The sequence below is a fragment of the Cynoglossus semilaevis genome, chromosome 17 (assembly GCF_000523025.1).
Source record: "Cynoglossus semilaevis isolate Cse_v1.0 chromosome 17, Cse_v1.0, whole genome shotgun sequence".
Classification (NCBI taxonomy): Eukaryota; Metazoa; Chordata; class Actinopteri; order Pleuronectiformes; family Cynoglossidae; genus Cynoglossus; species Cynoglossus semilaevis.
Window position 1 is genome coordinate 512,651 of NC_024323.1, and position 18,412 is coordinate 531,062.

General features: G+C 38.0%; 1 protein-coding gene across 2 annotated transcripts in view; it reads right to left on the reverse strand.

Moving 5' to 3' along the window:
- The window catches only part of LOC103392531 (RNA binding protein fox-1 homolog 3-like), a 35,898-nt gene that overhangs the window by 1,446 nt on the left and 16,040 nt on the right, over nt 1-18,412 (reverse strand). The window contains exons 3-11 of one of the 2 annotated variants that reach the window (XM_008329157.3): nt 18,017-18,160; nt 17,177-17,230; nt 11,069-11,161; nt 7,006-7,066; nt 6,844-6,897; nt 3,688-3,817; nt 3,335-3,374; nt 2,448-2,503; nt 839-902 (exon numbers count right to left, since the gene is read on the reverse strand). In XM_008329157.3, the coding sequence (XP_008327379.1) occupies nt 839-902; nt 2,448-2,503; nt 3,335-3,374; nt 3,688-3,817; nt 6,844-6,897; nt 7,006-7,066; nt 11,069-11,161; nt 17,177-17,230; nt 18,017-18,160 (696 nt within the window). The remainder of the gene's footprint in view (nt 1-838; nt 903-2,447; nt 2,504-3,334; nt 3,375-3,687; nt 3,818-6,843; nt 6,898-7,005; nt 7,067-11,068; nt 11,162-17,176; nt 17,231-18,016; nt 18,161-18,412) is intronic. The other variant, XM_008329158.3, reaches the window with a different exon arrangement.

Consider the following 18,412-nt stretch of genomic DNA (forward strand, 5'->3'; position numbering starts at 1 on the left):
ATCCATCCATCCATCCATCCATCTATCTATCTATCTAAAGACATTGATCAGCTGAGATTTTAACCGTCCCTCTGATCTGATGCCAGCTCAGCACTTTTTCCATTTGACCATACATCATGGCATTCTTGTGACTGAAATCAACCCTGACACTACATCAGTTCCAACCAGTCTGCACCTATTCTTAACCTCTTTTGTGCCCCGTTCATTACTCTAGAGCAGGAGATTAATGGACAGAGCAAGAATGAAAAAAAAAAAAATCATTAGCTATCTGCTGTCTGTTAGCTGATGTGGACCTGCATTGAATTGACTTTGGCAGCAGTAGCCCTCAGCTCATTTCACTTTTTTGGCCAGGCAACCACTTTGTATTCCAACTAGGATGACGTACTCTCAATTACCCACATCTTCAAAAAAAAAAAAAAAAAAAAAACCCCAAAAAAAACAACAAATTAAATTGATTTATTGGAGGCGGTGTAAAATGAATATCTGATAATAATATATAGAACACTGTAGCAGAGTGGTGCAGCCCATAGGCCCATAACCCAGAGGTTTGATGAGATCAAAACCATCCTGCTTCCATAGTGTTGTGGTTAGCAGTCCTGCCTCAAAAGCAGGGAGTACTGGGTTTGATTCCCAAAGGAACCACATATTTGGCACCTGCCAAGTCAGCCTGTTGGGGAAATTCTTGTTCTAACAGCGGACATGCTACGTATCTGCAGCTAAAACACGAAAATCCCAAATTGGGATCAATGAAGAACAATACATATATAAATGCACATTGAGTTTGCTTTGTGCATGAAACACGTGCTCCATGAATAAATTGATCGATTGATTGACTTACCATTGTCCCAACACTATATGTTGAGTGGTGATAGGGGTCCGCTGTTGCATAGAGTCTGCCGTAGCTGCAAGATGGAAGACAGAGAGGAAACGATAAGACAAACAAGAGTGCTTATTTGCCAACATGCAAACTGAATTTCAACTCTCTACTTAATGCTCTCGTGGGATGTGGAGAGTAATAACAAAACTGGTTTTACAATGCAGTCAGTTAATGCTGTCTAAAGGAGTGGTCTCTAAATATACCAGCTACTTATACAGTATGTCAAATGTCTCTGTTGCAGTCCTATACTCCGATAATATTGGCCACCCCGGTAGTATTTCACTTTTGCTCAAAGGTTGTTTTTTTTTTCACTCAAAGCTCACTATCTTTTTAGATCCTTGCATGAAACCAGGGGTCGTGAGTTCAATTATCATTGGGGCCTTGTAACCGGGCTTGTGATAGTGATAGTTTCCTTTGTCAGCAGTTGAAATGTAATTGTTTATTTTTTGTTTTGATCGTTTAGTTCAATTGTGGTCTGTTCATTGGTCCCTGATTATAGATGAAGGATGACCTACCGAAAAAATTTGGTCCATCAAAAAAAGTCAGTAATTAAACCTGCGGTGCATCGCAGTTTGTGTGTACCTGTATGTACGGGTGAACAAAGTTTGGGAAAGTTTCGTTCGTTACGTTTTTTGCCATATTTTACACTCTACAATGCCTCCTAAAGGGTTCTAAAAGAGTTATTATATACAGAGATAATATGATTGCTATCGTGTCTGTACTTTGAGGTTTTTCGCCTATCGCTGGTGGTCTTAGAACGTAACCGCCCCGATAGATGAGGGACTAGTGTAAATATTAAAAAACAAACTTAACAAAAAAAAGAAATCCATCAAAATTAACTTCAACACAATCAGACCACAAACCTATAAGAGAGCAGTATAGATAGATAGATAGATAGATAGATAGATAGATGGATGATGGATAGATAAATAGATGGATGGATGGATGATGGATGGATGGATGATAGATAGATAGATAGATAGATAGATGGATGATGGATAGATAAATAGATGGATGGATGGATGATGGATGGATGGATGATAGATAGATAGATAGATAGATAGATGGATGATGGATAGATAAATAGATGGATGGATGGATGATGGATGGATGGATGATAGATAGATAGATAGATAGATAGATGGATGATGGATAGATAAATAGATGGATGGATGGATGATGGATGGATGGATGATAGATAGATAGATAGATAGATAGATAGACAGATAGATAGATAGATAGATAGATAGATAGGTAGATAGATAGATAGACAGATAGATAGATAGATAGATAGATAGACAGATAGATAGATAGACAGACAGATAGATAGATAGATAGATAGATAGATGGATGATGGATAGATAAATAGATGGATGGATGGATGATGGATGGATGGATGATAGATAGATAGATAGATAGATAGATCGATCGATAGATCGATAGATCGATAGATAGATAGACTTTATTAATCCCTTGGGAGTTCCCTTCGGGAAATTAAGGTCTATACGAGACCTTTGAAAAATACATGGAGTAGTTCATCACATTTAAACGGTGTGGCTTGGAAACTCACCAATCACTGTAACCAGGAGTAGTAGGTTGGGCAAATCTGTAAGCTGCATATCCACCCTGTACATAAACAAGAACAAAAAAGGAGGATCGGTAATTAAGAAGATTTTTTAGGGTTATTTGCTGCCACTCTTCTTTCATGTAAGTTGTGCTCTTTTAACAAAGTTATACCCAGGTTTTTGTACTGAGAACAACCAGTGCAGAAAGATAAAAATATTAATAATATCAGTAATAAAAGTGTTGGCTTCAAGAGTCTCATGGTTTAACTCAATGAAGATTTTTAGGCTTTGAAGGCTTTTTGCACTCAAAGCTACAACGAATGGTTCAAACCAGTGGTTCCCAACCTTTTTTGGCCGGTGACCTCATTTTGACGTCACAAATTTTTTTCTGATCACATTTGATATACCCTATTAAGTCACACTTCTTTTCATCCTTTGGCTGGGTTTGCGACTTATACTCAGGTGCGACTTATATATTAAAATATTTAGAGATAGGTGGTGTGTGTATTTGTTTAATTGATGTCGTCCGGGCCAAAACATTCTTGATATTGTCATCTGTGGTGAGAATAGGGAGCAGGTGGACGAAAACCTGGAGAGGTGGATGAGTTTAAATGGACCATGGATCCAGATAACGCAGAGTACACAAAAGAGATGACGAAAAGGGTGCATTGGGTCAGGGGTGATTTGTGACAGAATGATATCAATAATATCAAAGAGCAATAGCGTCAAAGTTGAAAGGGTAGGGTTTATTAGAAAATAGTGAGACTTGCTTTCAAGGCAAGATGGTGAATATGTCGGACAAAGTGTGTTGGAGATGAAATTGCGATACACTTGTTTTTTTTATGTCTCACCTGTTCAGGAAAGAAAAAAAAATATAACAAACTCTACTCACGTAGATTTCGGTACCATAGAAGCCATCTTGATAAGCTACCCTAAGAAAATAATTTTTAAAAAAGCATTAGTTCACTTATTACATCTCCAAATTAAGAATAAACCTGTGAATCCTGTATGTTCATTTCTCAGAACAACATTGTCTAAATTCAACATTTTCATGGTGGGGTTCATTTGCAGACATGTTTTTCGAACTATGAATAGTCAACATTAAGTCAACAGATTCACATCTTGAATCTGGGAGATTCAGAGCTTGTGGCCAAAAATTTTCTTCTCTTATCAACATTTTAAAATGCTTAATAAGACATGACTATAAAAACCACATGCTTAGAAATAAAACTATATATTACTTACCCTCCATATGCTGGGAAAGGTGGCGTTGCAGTCATACGGAATGAATTGTACCCAGATCGCCCACGACCTTGTAAGTGCGCTCCCCTGAAAGCCATTTCTGCTCCTGTGGCAGGATAGGCAAACCCTGTTACTGTGGAGAAAAAAAAACATGACAAAAGAAATTAGACAAAAATAACACATAAATCCTTGGTTTTCCTCACCTCCTAGCTGAAAGTCTAAAAGCCCTTAAAGGCTTTCTTATAAAGGCAGCATGCTCAAATCAAAAAGATTTGAGCAACTATCCAGCCTGCCTTACATATCTGCCTTACATGGAGAAGAAGGTCCTGGGTTCAAGCCCAGAGGAACCACAATCCTTCTCCTATCACGGTAGTTGTGTTGAAAGACTCACCAGGAAAAATCGGCGTAGAGATAGTTACAATTATATTCACTGAAGAGATGTATAATAGCGACGCAGAGCGAAGTGAACAAGAGAGTGGCCGACAGACAAGGGGAGATGCTGAGGGAAGCTACGATGCATGAGCCAATCAGCGTGAGGAACAGAAGAGCACGCTCAATAAGCTAATAGTACACCGAGTACGCACTGAATTAGCCAATAGTATGCTGCAGAGGTGTGGACTCGAGTCTCATGACTTGGACTCGAGTCAGACTCGAGTCATCAATTTGATGATTTTAGACTCAACTTGACAAAATAGAAAGAGACTTGCCACTCGACTTGGACTTTAACATCAGTGACTCGTGACTTCACTTGGACTCGAGCATGACTCGAGACTATCTCCAAAACCCAAAGTGATCTGTGTAAATATATTGTTATTTTGTTTGAAAAGGACTAGAAAGGACTCGAAACAGAAACGGCAGGACTTGGGACTTGACTTGACACTTTTCAGTCTTGACTTGAGACTTGACTCGGACTTGAGTGCAAAGACTTGAGACTTACTTGTGACTTGCAAAGCAATGACTTGGTCCCACCTCTGGTATGCTGTGTATGACCACGTCTAGGTAAACAAATCTACTAGTGATCGTTTGCAAATGTGCTTATCTAAATTTGAGAATGAAAATCTACATTTTTAAAGCCAAAATGTATACATACTATGTATGTATAATTATTTTATGATGTCTTTTAGATTTTTTTTTTTGCTATATTTCACGAAATAGTGAACATTTTGCGAGATCGGATTAAAAAAAAATCCAAGATGTAACGGAGCGAAAGGAGAACCGCGATATAGAGAATGAACAATGTAAAAAATTTCACATGTTTGTTAATTTGTGAGTAAGTCACACTTTTGGCTGGTCTGACGTTAATTATGCATTATTTGGCTGGTGCGACTTATAGACCAGAAAAATCGCCTACATGCATTGATTTTTAAACATTTTACGTTACTTTACTCTTCCTGCATGTTTTTTTATAGTTATATATTATTCTATACTATTCCATATTTCCATTATTATTATTTATTTATAGATTTTTTTAGAAGGTTTCTAGCATGTCACTGTTGATGCTTCTCATTTATCTAAGGAAAACCCTATAAACCATGGTCCTCATTGGCCATTCCTTCTCTATGTGTTATGTATAGTTATAGTTATATATATAGTTATATATATATATATATATATATATATGTATATATATATTATATATATTATTATATATATTATAATATACTATGATTTGCACACTAAAAATAAGTTGTTTTTTTTACCTTAATCTAGATTAATAGATAAAACTAGAGAATGATGGACCACATGTATATTAGTGTGTGTGTGTGCGTTTGTTCTACGTATTTAATTTTTAGAAGAAAATGTCAAGCACCGACCATACTTTGGGTGGGGGTTAGAGGAGAGCACAGAGAAATAAAAATGATGGATGGCTGCTTTCTGTCTTGGGCAGCTATTTAGTGCTAAGCCATAAAGCTGTCCAGGGAATGAACAGATTTTGATCTAATGAGCAGAAAGGCAAGCCGTTAAAGTGGTGCGATGTGCTCAGCACTTCTTTCAAATGAAATAGTACCATTTCTCCTCATTGAAATTCAAGGCTTCGTGTAGCATACAGCAATAAAGCTGACACCAGAGAGAAAAAGAAAGGTGGATCGGTGGTCGGGAGTGTTGCTCTGTTCAGAGGCTAACTTTACCATTAGGCTAGGGTTATGCAACTGCCCTGGGCGGCCAAACTTCTCAATGCTCCCATGGTTCACCGATAAACTTACTGTCCAACTTTTTCGGTTTAAATTTAATGTATTCTTAAAAATAAACAGACAGACAGTTCTTCTATCTGTTTATTTTCAAGAATACATGCACCGATGGTGTCATAAGATGATACCATTGATGGTGCCAAACAGGGAAGAGATACTTTAGTAATACCTCCCACTATCATTCTAGGGGAGGGTAGGATGCAGGATAACAATTTATACGTCCTATACCAGGTGTAGGCAAACCTTTTATGTGGCCAAAATTGGTCCTAAAATATGCCAGGGGGGCAGGGGGGGGGGGGATAAATTACATTTAAGTCAAGCATAAAGGCTAAAATGCTAATGCAATAAAATGTGGGTATTGCAGGGAAAGGCAGAAGTATAATCACAATACAAACCAATTATAATTTGGACAAGTTTGGCGGGCTTTTTAATAAAGCTGAATGGGCCACATCCGGCCCCCGGGCCTTAGTTTGCCCATGTCTGGTCTATACCATATACAGAAACATAGGAATAGTTTCTGCTTTGTGAACGGCCAACCACAGTACCTAACAACAGCTAACTGACAATCAACAGAACGTGCAGGTGGCACTGCAGGAAAAAAACTGCTAACAAGAGTTTGGTAAAAAATAGTGATAGTTAATAAGTGAAAATACAACCTATTCTGCAATACTGGCTCTCCATTACACCTGCCTTCATGTATTTATATTTAATGAAATATAATTTTACATTTCACTTCCAAAATTCATCAAGCTGGCAAGATGGAATTTGGCTCTGGTGACCCTAGGTCTGAAAAAAAAACAAAAAAAACCCCAACTAGCTCATGTCATATTGTTAATCTTTTCGACCTGGGTATGTTTGGTGGGATTATGATGTCATATTGTTAATCTTTTCGAACTGGGTATGTTTGGTGGGATTATGATGTTTTGCCATATACAACAGTACTACAAATACTGATCTTGGTGCTTCTTACCGGCATAGAGTTCAGGGCCATAGACAGCTCCTAGCACTGGGTTCAGCTTCCAGCCTGAAAATCCAGAAAACGTTAAAAACCTCACTCAATAGATAACATGAAAAAATTCTTCTCACTTGGACAGAACATTTTCTCACTTCATTATGAATACTATATAATTACCGTTTGTGTAAGCACTGGCCATTTTTTTGTTCGTCATCACTCGTGCTGTTGCATTGTTCACCTGGTGACAATTGACAAAAATCACCAATCAACACCAACAATTATTATATTTTTTGGCTGGGATTTGCCACAAAAGAAGACACTAAAAGATTAGTAAATGCAAATTGTAAAATGTTTTGGTTTTTTTTTCCCCAGACACAAATTTTGCGATCATTCCAAAATAAGTTGAGACAGAGGGGAAAAAAAGACTAAGAAGGTCAACGCAAATACATTTCTGGAAAGTTTAGCCTCTGCCCAAAAATTTGACGTCTGTAGGCAGGGAATGGTCATGGATCACCACACAGCCCTTATCTTCAGAATTTGAAAACAAATGTTTCTACATACAACAAAAACAAATGGTTTAGCCCTAGCATCATTTTTAGTTAATAAAGATACTAATAATTATTGGTATTAAATATAGAAATATGTCGTTTCATGTGATCTTACTTTATCAATTAAAGGCTCATAAGGCGGCACTTTAAACGGTGAGGTTTTGCATCAGTTGCCAAGTCATGGAGGATCTGCATATATTTAAGGAAGGAACCATCTATGTAGAATTTTAGACATACAGTATGAAGGTATTTTTTTTTTTCAGTAAAACTCACACATTTCTCAGAAGCACAATGCTAATTGCTTTTGTAAATAAGTGCTTTGTCAGCAGCTCAGATTTGTCTACGATTAAATGCAAATCCTTTAGGATCTGTACGAAGAGTTTCCACTTATTGAACGCTAAAAGCTATAATTACTTTATTTAAAAGTAAAAGAACGGTCTTCGGTTTGGGCAGCACACATCTGTTTCACGTTTCTATTTTTTTACTGTTACTATTGCTCCGTCTGTGTTTATTTAGTTTGTATTTTTATATTCAACGGCTGTCTAGGTTGGGGTTTTATGGTTTGGTTTCTCTTCTGTTTATGAAGATTTCTTGTTAAATTCCAATAAAAATACAGTAGAATATTACATCTCACAGTTGAAAAAAAAATGAAAAAAATGTAATACAAAATTACATTTTTGATATTGGAGGTAGACGTACTGCCTAACACAGGCATGGACAAACTACAGCCCGCGGGCCGGATGTGGCCCATTTGACTTTTTAATCCGGCCCACCAAACTTGACCAAATGATGTTATTATTTTTTATTAGCATTATGCTGTACTTTCCACAATGCAAACATTTTCTCATTAAATTGTTTGTTCTGCTGAAAATAACTTTTCCTGAAATTAATGATTATTAGCATTATACTGCACTTTCCACAATGCCAACATTTCATTAAATTATTTGTTCTAGTGAAAATAACTTTTCCTGAAATTAATGAAAAAAAAAAAAAAAAAAAAGAATGAGCCATAGCTCTGTCACAACCTTTTTGGAAGGGTGTTTTAAGTACCAAAACCTTTTTGGAAGGGTGTTTTAAGTACACGAACATGAAATAAATACCTGCTTTTAAAACAACCTTCAAAACAATTACAACATCAGATATGTCGAATGGGTGTAAAATGGTGTAAAGTCAGGTGAGATGTAGGTAGTGATGAACAGTTTTTTGGGAGTGAAGGAGTTGTAAAATAAAACATTCCAAATACATTCAGCATTTCAGTAAGGACACGTTGTGAAGGTTGGTGGTTCGTTCGTTTTAAGAACAAAACATTTTTTTGGGGTTCCTTATGCAGGTCCAATGGTGGTGGTGGAGAATACAGTACATGGGAGTCGGAGAGGCTAGAGCCATATTTCCTTGACCAAGGGGAGAATATAGAAATGATTTCAGCCTATGTTGACTATCAAGAGATGAGGGGGAAACCCAAACGGTACATAATACGTTGACTATCAAGAGGGGGAAACCCAAACGGTACATAATACGTCCTATAGTAAAGGCTGAAAACAAGTCAGGTGACTGTTCTGGTGTCATATCTCGGGTGGGTCAAAAGCAGCAAAGTGATTACTTCTCCTTGTGGAAAAGTAGCAGCCGATATTGTAATCCCTGAAAACCGCGACAGTTTTTTTTGACAATCACGACATACAACAGCTGATTGGACGTCAGTGAAGAAATATTTTGTTGTCGTCGCGGCTCTAACAGTAACTGGATTGCACCATCTATTGGAGACGACGCGGGCAGTGGAGGAAAAGGGGGAAAATGAAGTTGTCCAATGACAATGTAATTTCATGATATCATTTGGACAACTTAGGCAGGCCGGTGTTTTGTCGAATTTATATGCCCGTATACAAATCTGAAAGCTAAAGCAATCCATTTATAGTACTAAACACTGTATACTTTTTGGTGGGGGAATTCTACCTATCAGATTAATATATTTATAGTCTAATACACGGTATACAAATCTGATCAGTACTACCTATCGGATTTGTACACTCCGTATGACGATATGGATACGTCCAAATCAAATCCGACAAATTTGATAAATTTGTACAAATTTGATACAATCCCACAAATTTGATACAAATCCGACAGGAAATTCTACCTATCTGATTTGTATGCCCATATACTGATTTTATGGGCGGGGAGAAGTGATCACGTATTCTAGTGATTTTTCTTTTGTGGGCAAGCGCAAAGCATACAAATACGACAGGGAATACAAATCCAACTGGACAATAGATTGGGATGGGCCATATTTAGACCCCAAACTGTAGTTTGCCCGTGCCTGATCTAGAATAAATACGTTTATAGAGGTTGTCGTTAGAAACGTGCCTTTTGGTTTGTCTTTTTTAGTTTAGTTGTTGAATGATTTCGTTTTTACATAAAACTCAACTCAAACACTTTTTTGAAGTGCGTTACCAAATTATAGGTTTTGGTCTGGAAATACAGCAAGTACATTCTACGAGGAGAAATCACTAGAGTTACTCTTCATGGTTTTTCTCACAAGCACTGCCCAAACGATAGTCATGACGTATTCATGCGTTTTATTCTGCATTGTCAGGTCAAAAATGGACATACTGTATGATGTGTTGCAGGCATATGTGGACATTCAACATCATCACACACACGCATACTCAAACCGACACACACCCATGCATACATACACACACTGTTTGTTAAATATTATCTAAATATGAACGTTTCAATTATAGTAAAATGAAACAATCAAATGGGAGTAAAAAGTAAAAAAAAATAAAAAAAATAAAAGTAACTGAAAGTCTGCCACGTAATGGATTATTTTTCGAAATAAAAGTATCCCAAAGGCTTAACGTGACCGAAGAAAAATAAATCTCAAATAAGAAAGAGAAAATAATACATAACTAAAAGTAATATTTTTTTATTACCAGGGAGAGATGCTAGAAATATAAAATAAGACAAACAGACTAGCTACAGAACGCAAAAACGTTTTTGCTAAAATTTTCATCTTATTCTCCTCTCAATGATAAGTCAGGAAAGGTTACTGTTATGTCAAAATAGGTAATAAAAACAAAAAGTAATTAAGTTACTGAACTATAAGTCGCACCAGCTAGCTAGAGTGCCCTCTAGTGGCTGTCAGTGTGAAAATAACGAACATGTAGATTTTCCGTGGTACAGGAGTAGCAGATACTAGTATACAACCCTAGAGGGCCCTCTAGCAGCTGTCAGTGTGAAAATAACAAACGTGAAATTATATATTGTAATATATAAGTCGCACCTGAGTATAAGTCGCAAACCCAGCCAAAGGATGAAGAAAAGTGTGACTTATAGTCCAGAAAATACTGTTAGCTAAATACTGTACGACAAAGAGATGTCTATTTAAAGATAAAAATGGTAAAAAATTTAATAATGCAGGTGAAGGTGTATGTGAAACAAGAAATGGCTATTTTTTTTAAATCCTGAAATATAAAAAATTGTTACTTAAACCCGATGGGAAAATATATATAATACAAAGCCAACATGAACCTTCAAAGCACCCTAATGGTTAAACACGTGTTAAGGACATTTTGTAACCTCGATGCACACACACACGCCCGTGTGCACACACACAAACAAATGCAAAGTTCGGTAGTCAGGCAGCAGGCAGCAGGCATGAATTGAAACAAGGAGGAAGATAATCAAAGCACCTCTATTTTGCGTCCCTCCACGATTGTACCATTTAATTTCTCTCGTGCATGATCAGCATCTGTGCTTGTTTCAAAAGTTACAAACCCAAAGCCCTGAGAGTGACACCACCGCCACGATGGTTAGCCGGCAGCAGATAAAAAGGAAGGAGAGTGGGGGAAAAAAGACCAGACACACAAACACAAACACACAAGAAATAGAAGGAAAAGGGAGGGAGGACAGAAAAGAAGAGAAAAAGCAGAAGGTGAGAAGAACTTCGTGACCGTCTTCGAGTCCATTGTGTGAGCAGCCAGGGTAATTAAAGGCAGTTAGTGAGTAAGGAAACAGCAAACACAGAGAGAAAAAAGAGAGAGAGAGAGAGAGAGAGCAGAGAGTGGTGACATGACCAGACACTGCAGCAGCAGCGGGAAACTTTCACATAATTGCATGTCATGCAGATACAGGAAGAGGGGAGACACTAAACACACAAGGTTGGAATATAGGCTAAGAGACTGGTTGCTGTGGAAGGAAAGGATGCTCCGGTCTGACCGTAGTGCAAATGGACACAGATTCGCAGAGATTGATTAGTATTACAAACTTTATACTTACAAACAAACAAACTACATATTTATCTATATATGTGTATATATATACAGTATATATATATATATATAAATATATATATATATTTGTATATATGTGTATATATATACAGTATATATATATATATATATAAATATATATATATTTGTATATATGTGTATATATATACAGTATATATATATATATATAAATATATATATATATTTGTATATATGTGTATATATATACAGTATATATATATATATAAATATATATATATATTTGTATATATGTGTATATATATATATAGATATAGATAGATAGATAGCTAGATAGATAGATAGATAGATAGACAGATAGATAGATAGATAGATAGACAGATAGATAGATAGATAGATAGGTAGATAGATAGATAGATAGATAGATAGACAGATAGACAGATAGATAGACAGGTAGATAGATAGATAGGTAGATAGATAGATAGATAGATAGACAGATAGATAGATAGATAGATAGGTAGATAGATAGATAGATAGATAGACAGATAGATAGATAGATAGATAGATAGATACATAGATAGATATAGATAGATAGATAGATGTAGATAGATAGATAGATAGATAGACAGATAGACAGATAGATAGATAGATAGATAGACAGATAGACAGATAGATAGACAGGTAGATAGATAGATAGGTAGATAGATAGATAGATAGATAGATATAGATCTATGAAGCTTTTTTGACCACAGTGCCCCAATCGGGGCGGAGCCATGCCTGCACAACCGGTTGGGCTCCCATATATGTTGTGCCCACGTAGCGGGGGCGTAAAAGTATTTAACAAACACAACAGCAATGTGAAACAAGCCGCTCCGATATAAACGTCTTTCTTTATTCACTCTTCGTTGCTTCTCTTCTCCCCTTTCTTTTTTTTTTTTTCACGAACCACGCTTCACTCGCAAACGCCGAAGTGAGCATGAACAATCGAGTACAGAAAAACAACACGTTTGCCGCAAGTCGACAAGGAACCTGTGAACAAACCAATATTTTCAAGACAACAGAGTACACTGCGTCATATGACAGCTGTCAAACAAAAATACCTTCAAATAAAAGTTAACACAAATCACTCTTTGCATTATCTGTTGCGCTTTTTTCATTTTATGGAAGAAGTAAGAACAATCACGGACAGGTTATCAAGTAATTCATATCATTCTATATGTTATCAAATAATAACATATAGAAATAATATATTTCCAAACAAGTATTTACGAAGAATTGTAACCATTTTTTATCACCCTTATATTATCATTACGTTACCCCCCCCCACAATCCCCCACAACAGTGAGCTTAGATTGTTAACCACATAAAATGGTTAAAGATTGTAATCTGTTCTTATTCTCTTAAAACATATTTGTTACATTTTCTATTACACAACATTCCTTTCTAATACTTAGGTTACAAATATAACCATGACATATGCAATCTACGGGCAAAGATTGTATACTCCTGTGCCACCTGGCCTGTGGTAGCAGGCAAGCTCAGCCCCGATTGGGGCAGTGTGGTCAAAAAGGTTTCAATTTGCTGTATATATATATTCAGACTTTCTGTATATATATATATATATATATATATATATATTCAGACATTCTGTATATATACATGCTACTCTTACACTGATTTGTACAGAGAAATAAATCATTATTACAGGTGCTCAATGGTATTTTAATTGTGTCCCCTAGGGGGCAGAAAATGATTGAGAAACACTCTTTTAACCCATCACCTTGCTAGCTAGCAGGCAACACTTAACTTCCACAACTGCCCCGCTGTATCGTTATCGGTTGATATCGGAATCGGAAATGAGGTGTTTGGACAATATCGGCATACCGGATATCAGCAAAAAGTTCATATCGGCCATTCCTAATAGTATCTTTTTGTGTACACTAATTTCCGGTCTTAAACGGGATTTGCGATACTGTTTTTAGTCCGTCCTCCTTTCTCGTATCTCCTCTGACTTACGAGAGGATATATGATGGCCGAACTGGTTTCTATTTATAAACCAACTTCAAGAGGTATGCACAAGGTAGACGGTTCACACGGCTGCTGTTGGTTAATTGCTGGGGCACCCATGTTACTCCTCGCATAAATAATGTAGCTACCTGTCCTTGGGGAAGCATAACACAAGGACCTGAGCACCAAATTAATCCATTGGACATCCGGCCAGCTGTTCTCATCCCTCATCGCCAAGATCTGTTTTTTTTCTATATAAAAATAATTATCTTACAAGAATGCAGTTATCATTTTTCAAAGGAGGCACATATTATCAGTGCAAATTGCCAATGCTTCACGGGAAGTAAGTTGCTTATTAATGGCCCACTAGGGGAAAGAGAAAGGCATCATGGATAATGTATTTGTAGGGAAGAAACAATAAATGCTTGTTATGACAGGAGAAGGCGTCGGAGCTCAATCTTGAATGAAGCAGCCACATTGCCCGGGTTTCTGCTGCTGTCAGATGATCTGCAGGTATGAATGGGAATCGATAGTATCCCTGCCTTAATGACCAGCAATGCCTTTGTTTTATATATGGACGGTGAAAGTAGTGGCCTCATTGAACAGCCAACTTGATTAGGAGTAGTGATGGGAGTATAGATTCTGTGGTATTGATCTATCGATACTCACAAGAGTAGTACTCTCACAAAATATCGATACTTCATTTATAAATGAAAAAAAGCCCTTGCGTCACTTCCACCGCTTTGTCATGTGCCCTTGATGCTGAGTTTCTCAATTGCAGAAACATGTATTACTGTAATTTCCAGACTATAAACCCCTACTTTTTTTTATTTAGTTTAAGGGGCTAACAAAGTTCATACCGCTAGCGTTCAATGACGTTTCTGGTAAGCTACTTGTGTTATACTAGTAGGGTATGTCTGTCTGTGAATGGCTGTGTGCGTATATGTGCATAGGGCAAGCGAGAGAGAGAGCAGTTTGAGTCCTGAAATGTTAAAGTGTGAGTTGGTTATACAGGAGTTGTTAAAACATTGTTTATGTTCTGTTGTGCTCGGTGTGGCTGATAATAAAGACCCCAACTTCCCTGTTTCTGTTTACCTCTGCTGCGGACAAGCACAAAGTGAAGGCAGTTAGCCCCGGAGCTAATGTTAGCTTTGACCCTAGAACAGATCAATAAGTCTCCCCTGTGCATTCCAGCTACAGTCGGGGCATGGAAGCAGGAAAGAGCTAACGTGTAACCAGCCGTGTTGTAGGCACTGTTCGGAAAAAAAGCCAAGACAACTGTAGGTTATAGAGAAATATGGCCTATATATTTTTTATTTAGTGGGTGCGGCTTATATTCAGCTGCGCTCAATAGTCCGGAAACTACGGTAATATGTGATGGAGTAGTTAGATCTAAAGAGTCTTTCAGTTACAACCGGCGCTTCAAGGGGAACTGTATTGCTGAGGTGGCCCCACAGTAAAAATTAGTTTTAGGGTAACTTACTACATACAGGCTTTTGTGCTGCAACAACCCCCAATAACGTCGAACTAATCCATTCATGTCACCTGATGGTCGGTGGTCAAGAGAGCAGAGACACCACGTGATGAATGGTAGCAAAATAAACTAGTTAGTTTAAAAATAAAGTTATGCAATTTGTTATAACTATAACTCGGTATTTGTCATGTGATTTATTGGGTTGATAAAAACAAAGAATCACACAGAATGCTACAATAGACTTGACGTTACGTTTAATGGAATAGGGAAGCAGGCAAGATACCCAAGGGCAGCACTAAAGAGATGTGGATCAGCTGAAGGACATTTATTTGAATACTTCAAAAACTAAAATACCAGGACCAGGCAGGAACACAAGACATAAGCATGAGCATGAACATTGGCATGAGTACAAAGCAGAAGCCCAAAGCCCGAACATGAAACAAATGGAACATTAACGATGAACATGTAGCAAATGGAACTGGAGTTGTGCGTAGGAAAAAAAAACGAGATGCCTCGTCACATCAAAATTCAAATTCTCTTACGTAAAGACTTGGAGCGCTTTGGGAGGTATGGTTTTAAGAGACTTCCATTTGGGTTCTCTTGATTGCCCAGATCATTGACAGCACACCAAGACCAATGTGTCATGCAGATGACATTTTGGTGTTTGGTAAGACCAAATTGAGCATGATGACAGGCTGTGTAGAGTCCTTAAGAAGTTGTTTAACCCCATGTGTTGTCCTTTGGGTCTAGGTGACCAATGGCCTTCGAGAGACAGATCTACCGAGAAACCTAGGTGACCCAATGGCTGATAATATGCCTTCGAGAGACAGATCTACCGAGAAATGACAGCGTGTGGGAACGTGGGACATGCAAAGAAAAGGTTGCTTTCGAGGTAGCGAAGAAAGAGCTTAGCTCTCCAGCCATTTTGGCTTAGTGCAGCTCAAAGAGAGAGAGAGAGACTCTTGTCTCAGTCAATGCATTATCCTATGGCTAATGCTGCGACAACCTGGTGGCCAAATCAGACCAGTGGTGTACCGATATGCACTCAAGGGAGACCTGGAGAACTAATCCCTATTCCGACGCCAATGTACAGAGAGATTCTACACAGAATCCACCATGAACATCATGGCATGACGGAGTGCTTTGCCAGAGCACAACAGTCCAGGTTTAGCAAGAGATACTAGAGAGGTATATAGCCAGTACTCAAGCTACTGCACTGCAGCCACACTCAAAACCCCTTAGGCCAGAAAGACGGTGGGAACCAATTTGGTTAGTCTACATATTCACATAAAAATAATAGATGGATCATTATTTCTGATCACATGTTTAAAATCCCTAGTAATAATAACATGGCATGGGGCTGCTGAGTTTGTAGCTCGCCCATTCCTGAACGGGGTACAGTTTCAATGTCTAGAGAGCAGAACTGGTCACAAAAATGTCTTGGGTTACACCACCTGCTACAAAGTACCCAGAAGAAAACTAGAAATACATAAAAAAAACCCCGATAGATTCATCCTGTTTTGAGTTCACAATCCAATCCAATACTCAAGACTCATCAAAACAGCCGTTTAGTAAAAATATAGTCAAAACAGCATAGCTATAAGTCATCCAAAAAAACACATTTCCAAATGCCTTTGAAGCTAATTATATTACAGTGCATTCTAGAGGATGCCATTATTTAAAAAAAAAAAATCCTATATTAGAACCAAGATGACTAGAAATCAGAACAGTACTCTGAAGAAGATAGATCACTGAAATCATCAGTTTCGGTCTGACAAACCTGCAGCGTAATTGTGGAGTACACCTATACCACCGTAGTAACTAAGGCTATAGATAAGGTTACAAAAAAGAAGGAAGAGGGAAGGAGGAGGAGAAAAACAGGTAGTAACTAAGGCTATAACTAAGGTTACAAAAAAGAGGGAAGAGGGAAGGAGGAGGAGAAAAACAAAGAGAGTCGTGGGAACAGGACCCAGGCTTTAAGCACCACAGCTGCTGTTAGCCAGTGATCACACTACACATGCCTTCATCAAGAAGAAGCACTACAAGTACATGCATTCCAGTTCCCTTACCTTGGACCCTCGCTCATTAAAGATAATCTCAACGTCTAAAATCTTTCCGAATTGCTGCAAAGAAAAAAAGAAAAAGGAGACAAGAAAAGGATTAGCCTGGCCATTTATGATCTGTGAATTTGTAATCAAAGATTTCAACTTGGGGGGCAAAGGGGGAAGTCTGGGTTTACGATGCCCAACCTACAGCATTCTGTGGTTACGTTGACATCTCCCATAAATGTATTAAGAAAGACTTGTTACATCACTTCAACTGGTAGGCAAGCAGAGCAGACAAATACCGTAACATCCAAACTATTGAATGCACCCGAATATAAGCCGCACCTACTACATTTAAAAAGAAAAACAATTGTACATACAGTGGAACTTCGAGATACGAGCGTCCTGACATAGGAGTATTCTGCGATACGAGCAAGCCTTCGAGCAAATCTTTGCTTTGAGATACAGGTGAAGATTTGAGGTGGCCGAGCACTCGGAGCAGCCCACCCCGCTTCACTCGTTCACTTCACTTGTTCGACTTCCATACACATCTCCCGCAAGTCTTCTGTATTGTGTTTGCGATATCTACGTGATATTATCTCTATTCTGTGTATTATTCTTCATAATTCGTTTGGGACGTCTCGATCCGATACTATGGTAGTGGTTACAATTTCAGGCACCTCGAGTTAGAAGCTTGGTCCTGGAACAGATTATGCTCAAATCTCAAGGTTCCACTGTGTGTATAAAATGTGAAGGACAACGGGAGGGTTAAAACAATGTATTCTGGTTGTTCACAACTGCATTGTTCACCTGGGACAAGAGACAAAAAGCAAAACAAATTGATTTTGCCCCCGAGGAACTCACCCCAAACATTTGCCTCAGGTCTGGATCCCGAAAGCGGAAGGGAATGTTGGAGACGTGTAATCTTTTGGGTTGCTGCTTCTCTGAAGAGTCCGAGTGCTGGAGCAGGAGATCTCGAGACCCCTCTGTTTGTGTTACGTCATCTGTCTGCCAAAGGGAAACACACACAAAATACTTCTTAATCACTACAAAAAACTGCACCTCACGGACTGTCCTTTCCTTAGTAGATAAAACCACTTCCTCTTTTTTTTATCACTTGACCAGATATATTTTTTTAACAAGACATTCACAGAAATCACATGCAATCAAATGAAGCAGTGGAAAAGAATGTTGCCGGAACATTAGCTTAGCTAACACCGAGCCACTCGAGGAAGAAGAAGAAGAAGAGGAAGAAGAAGA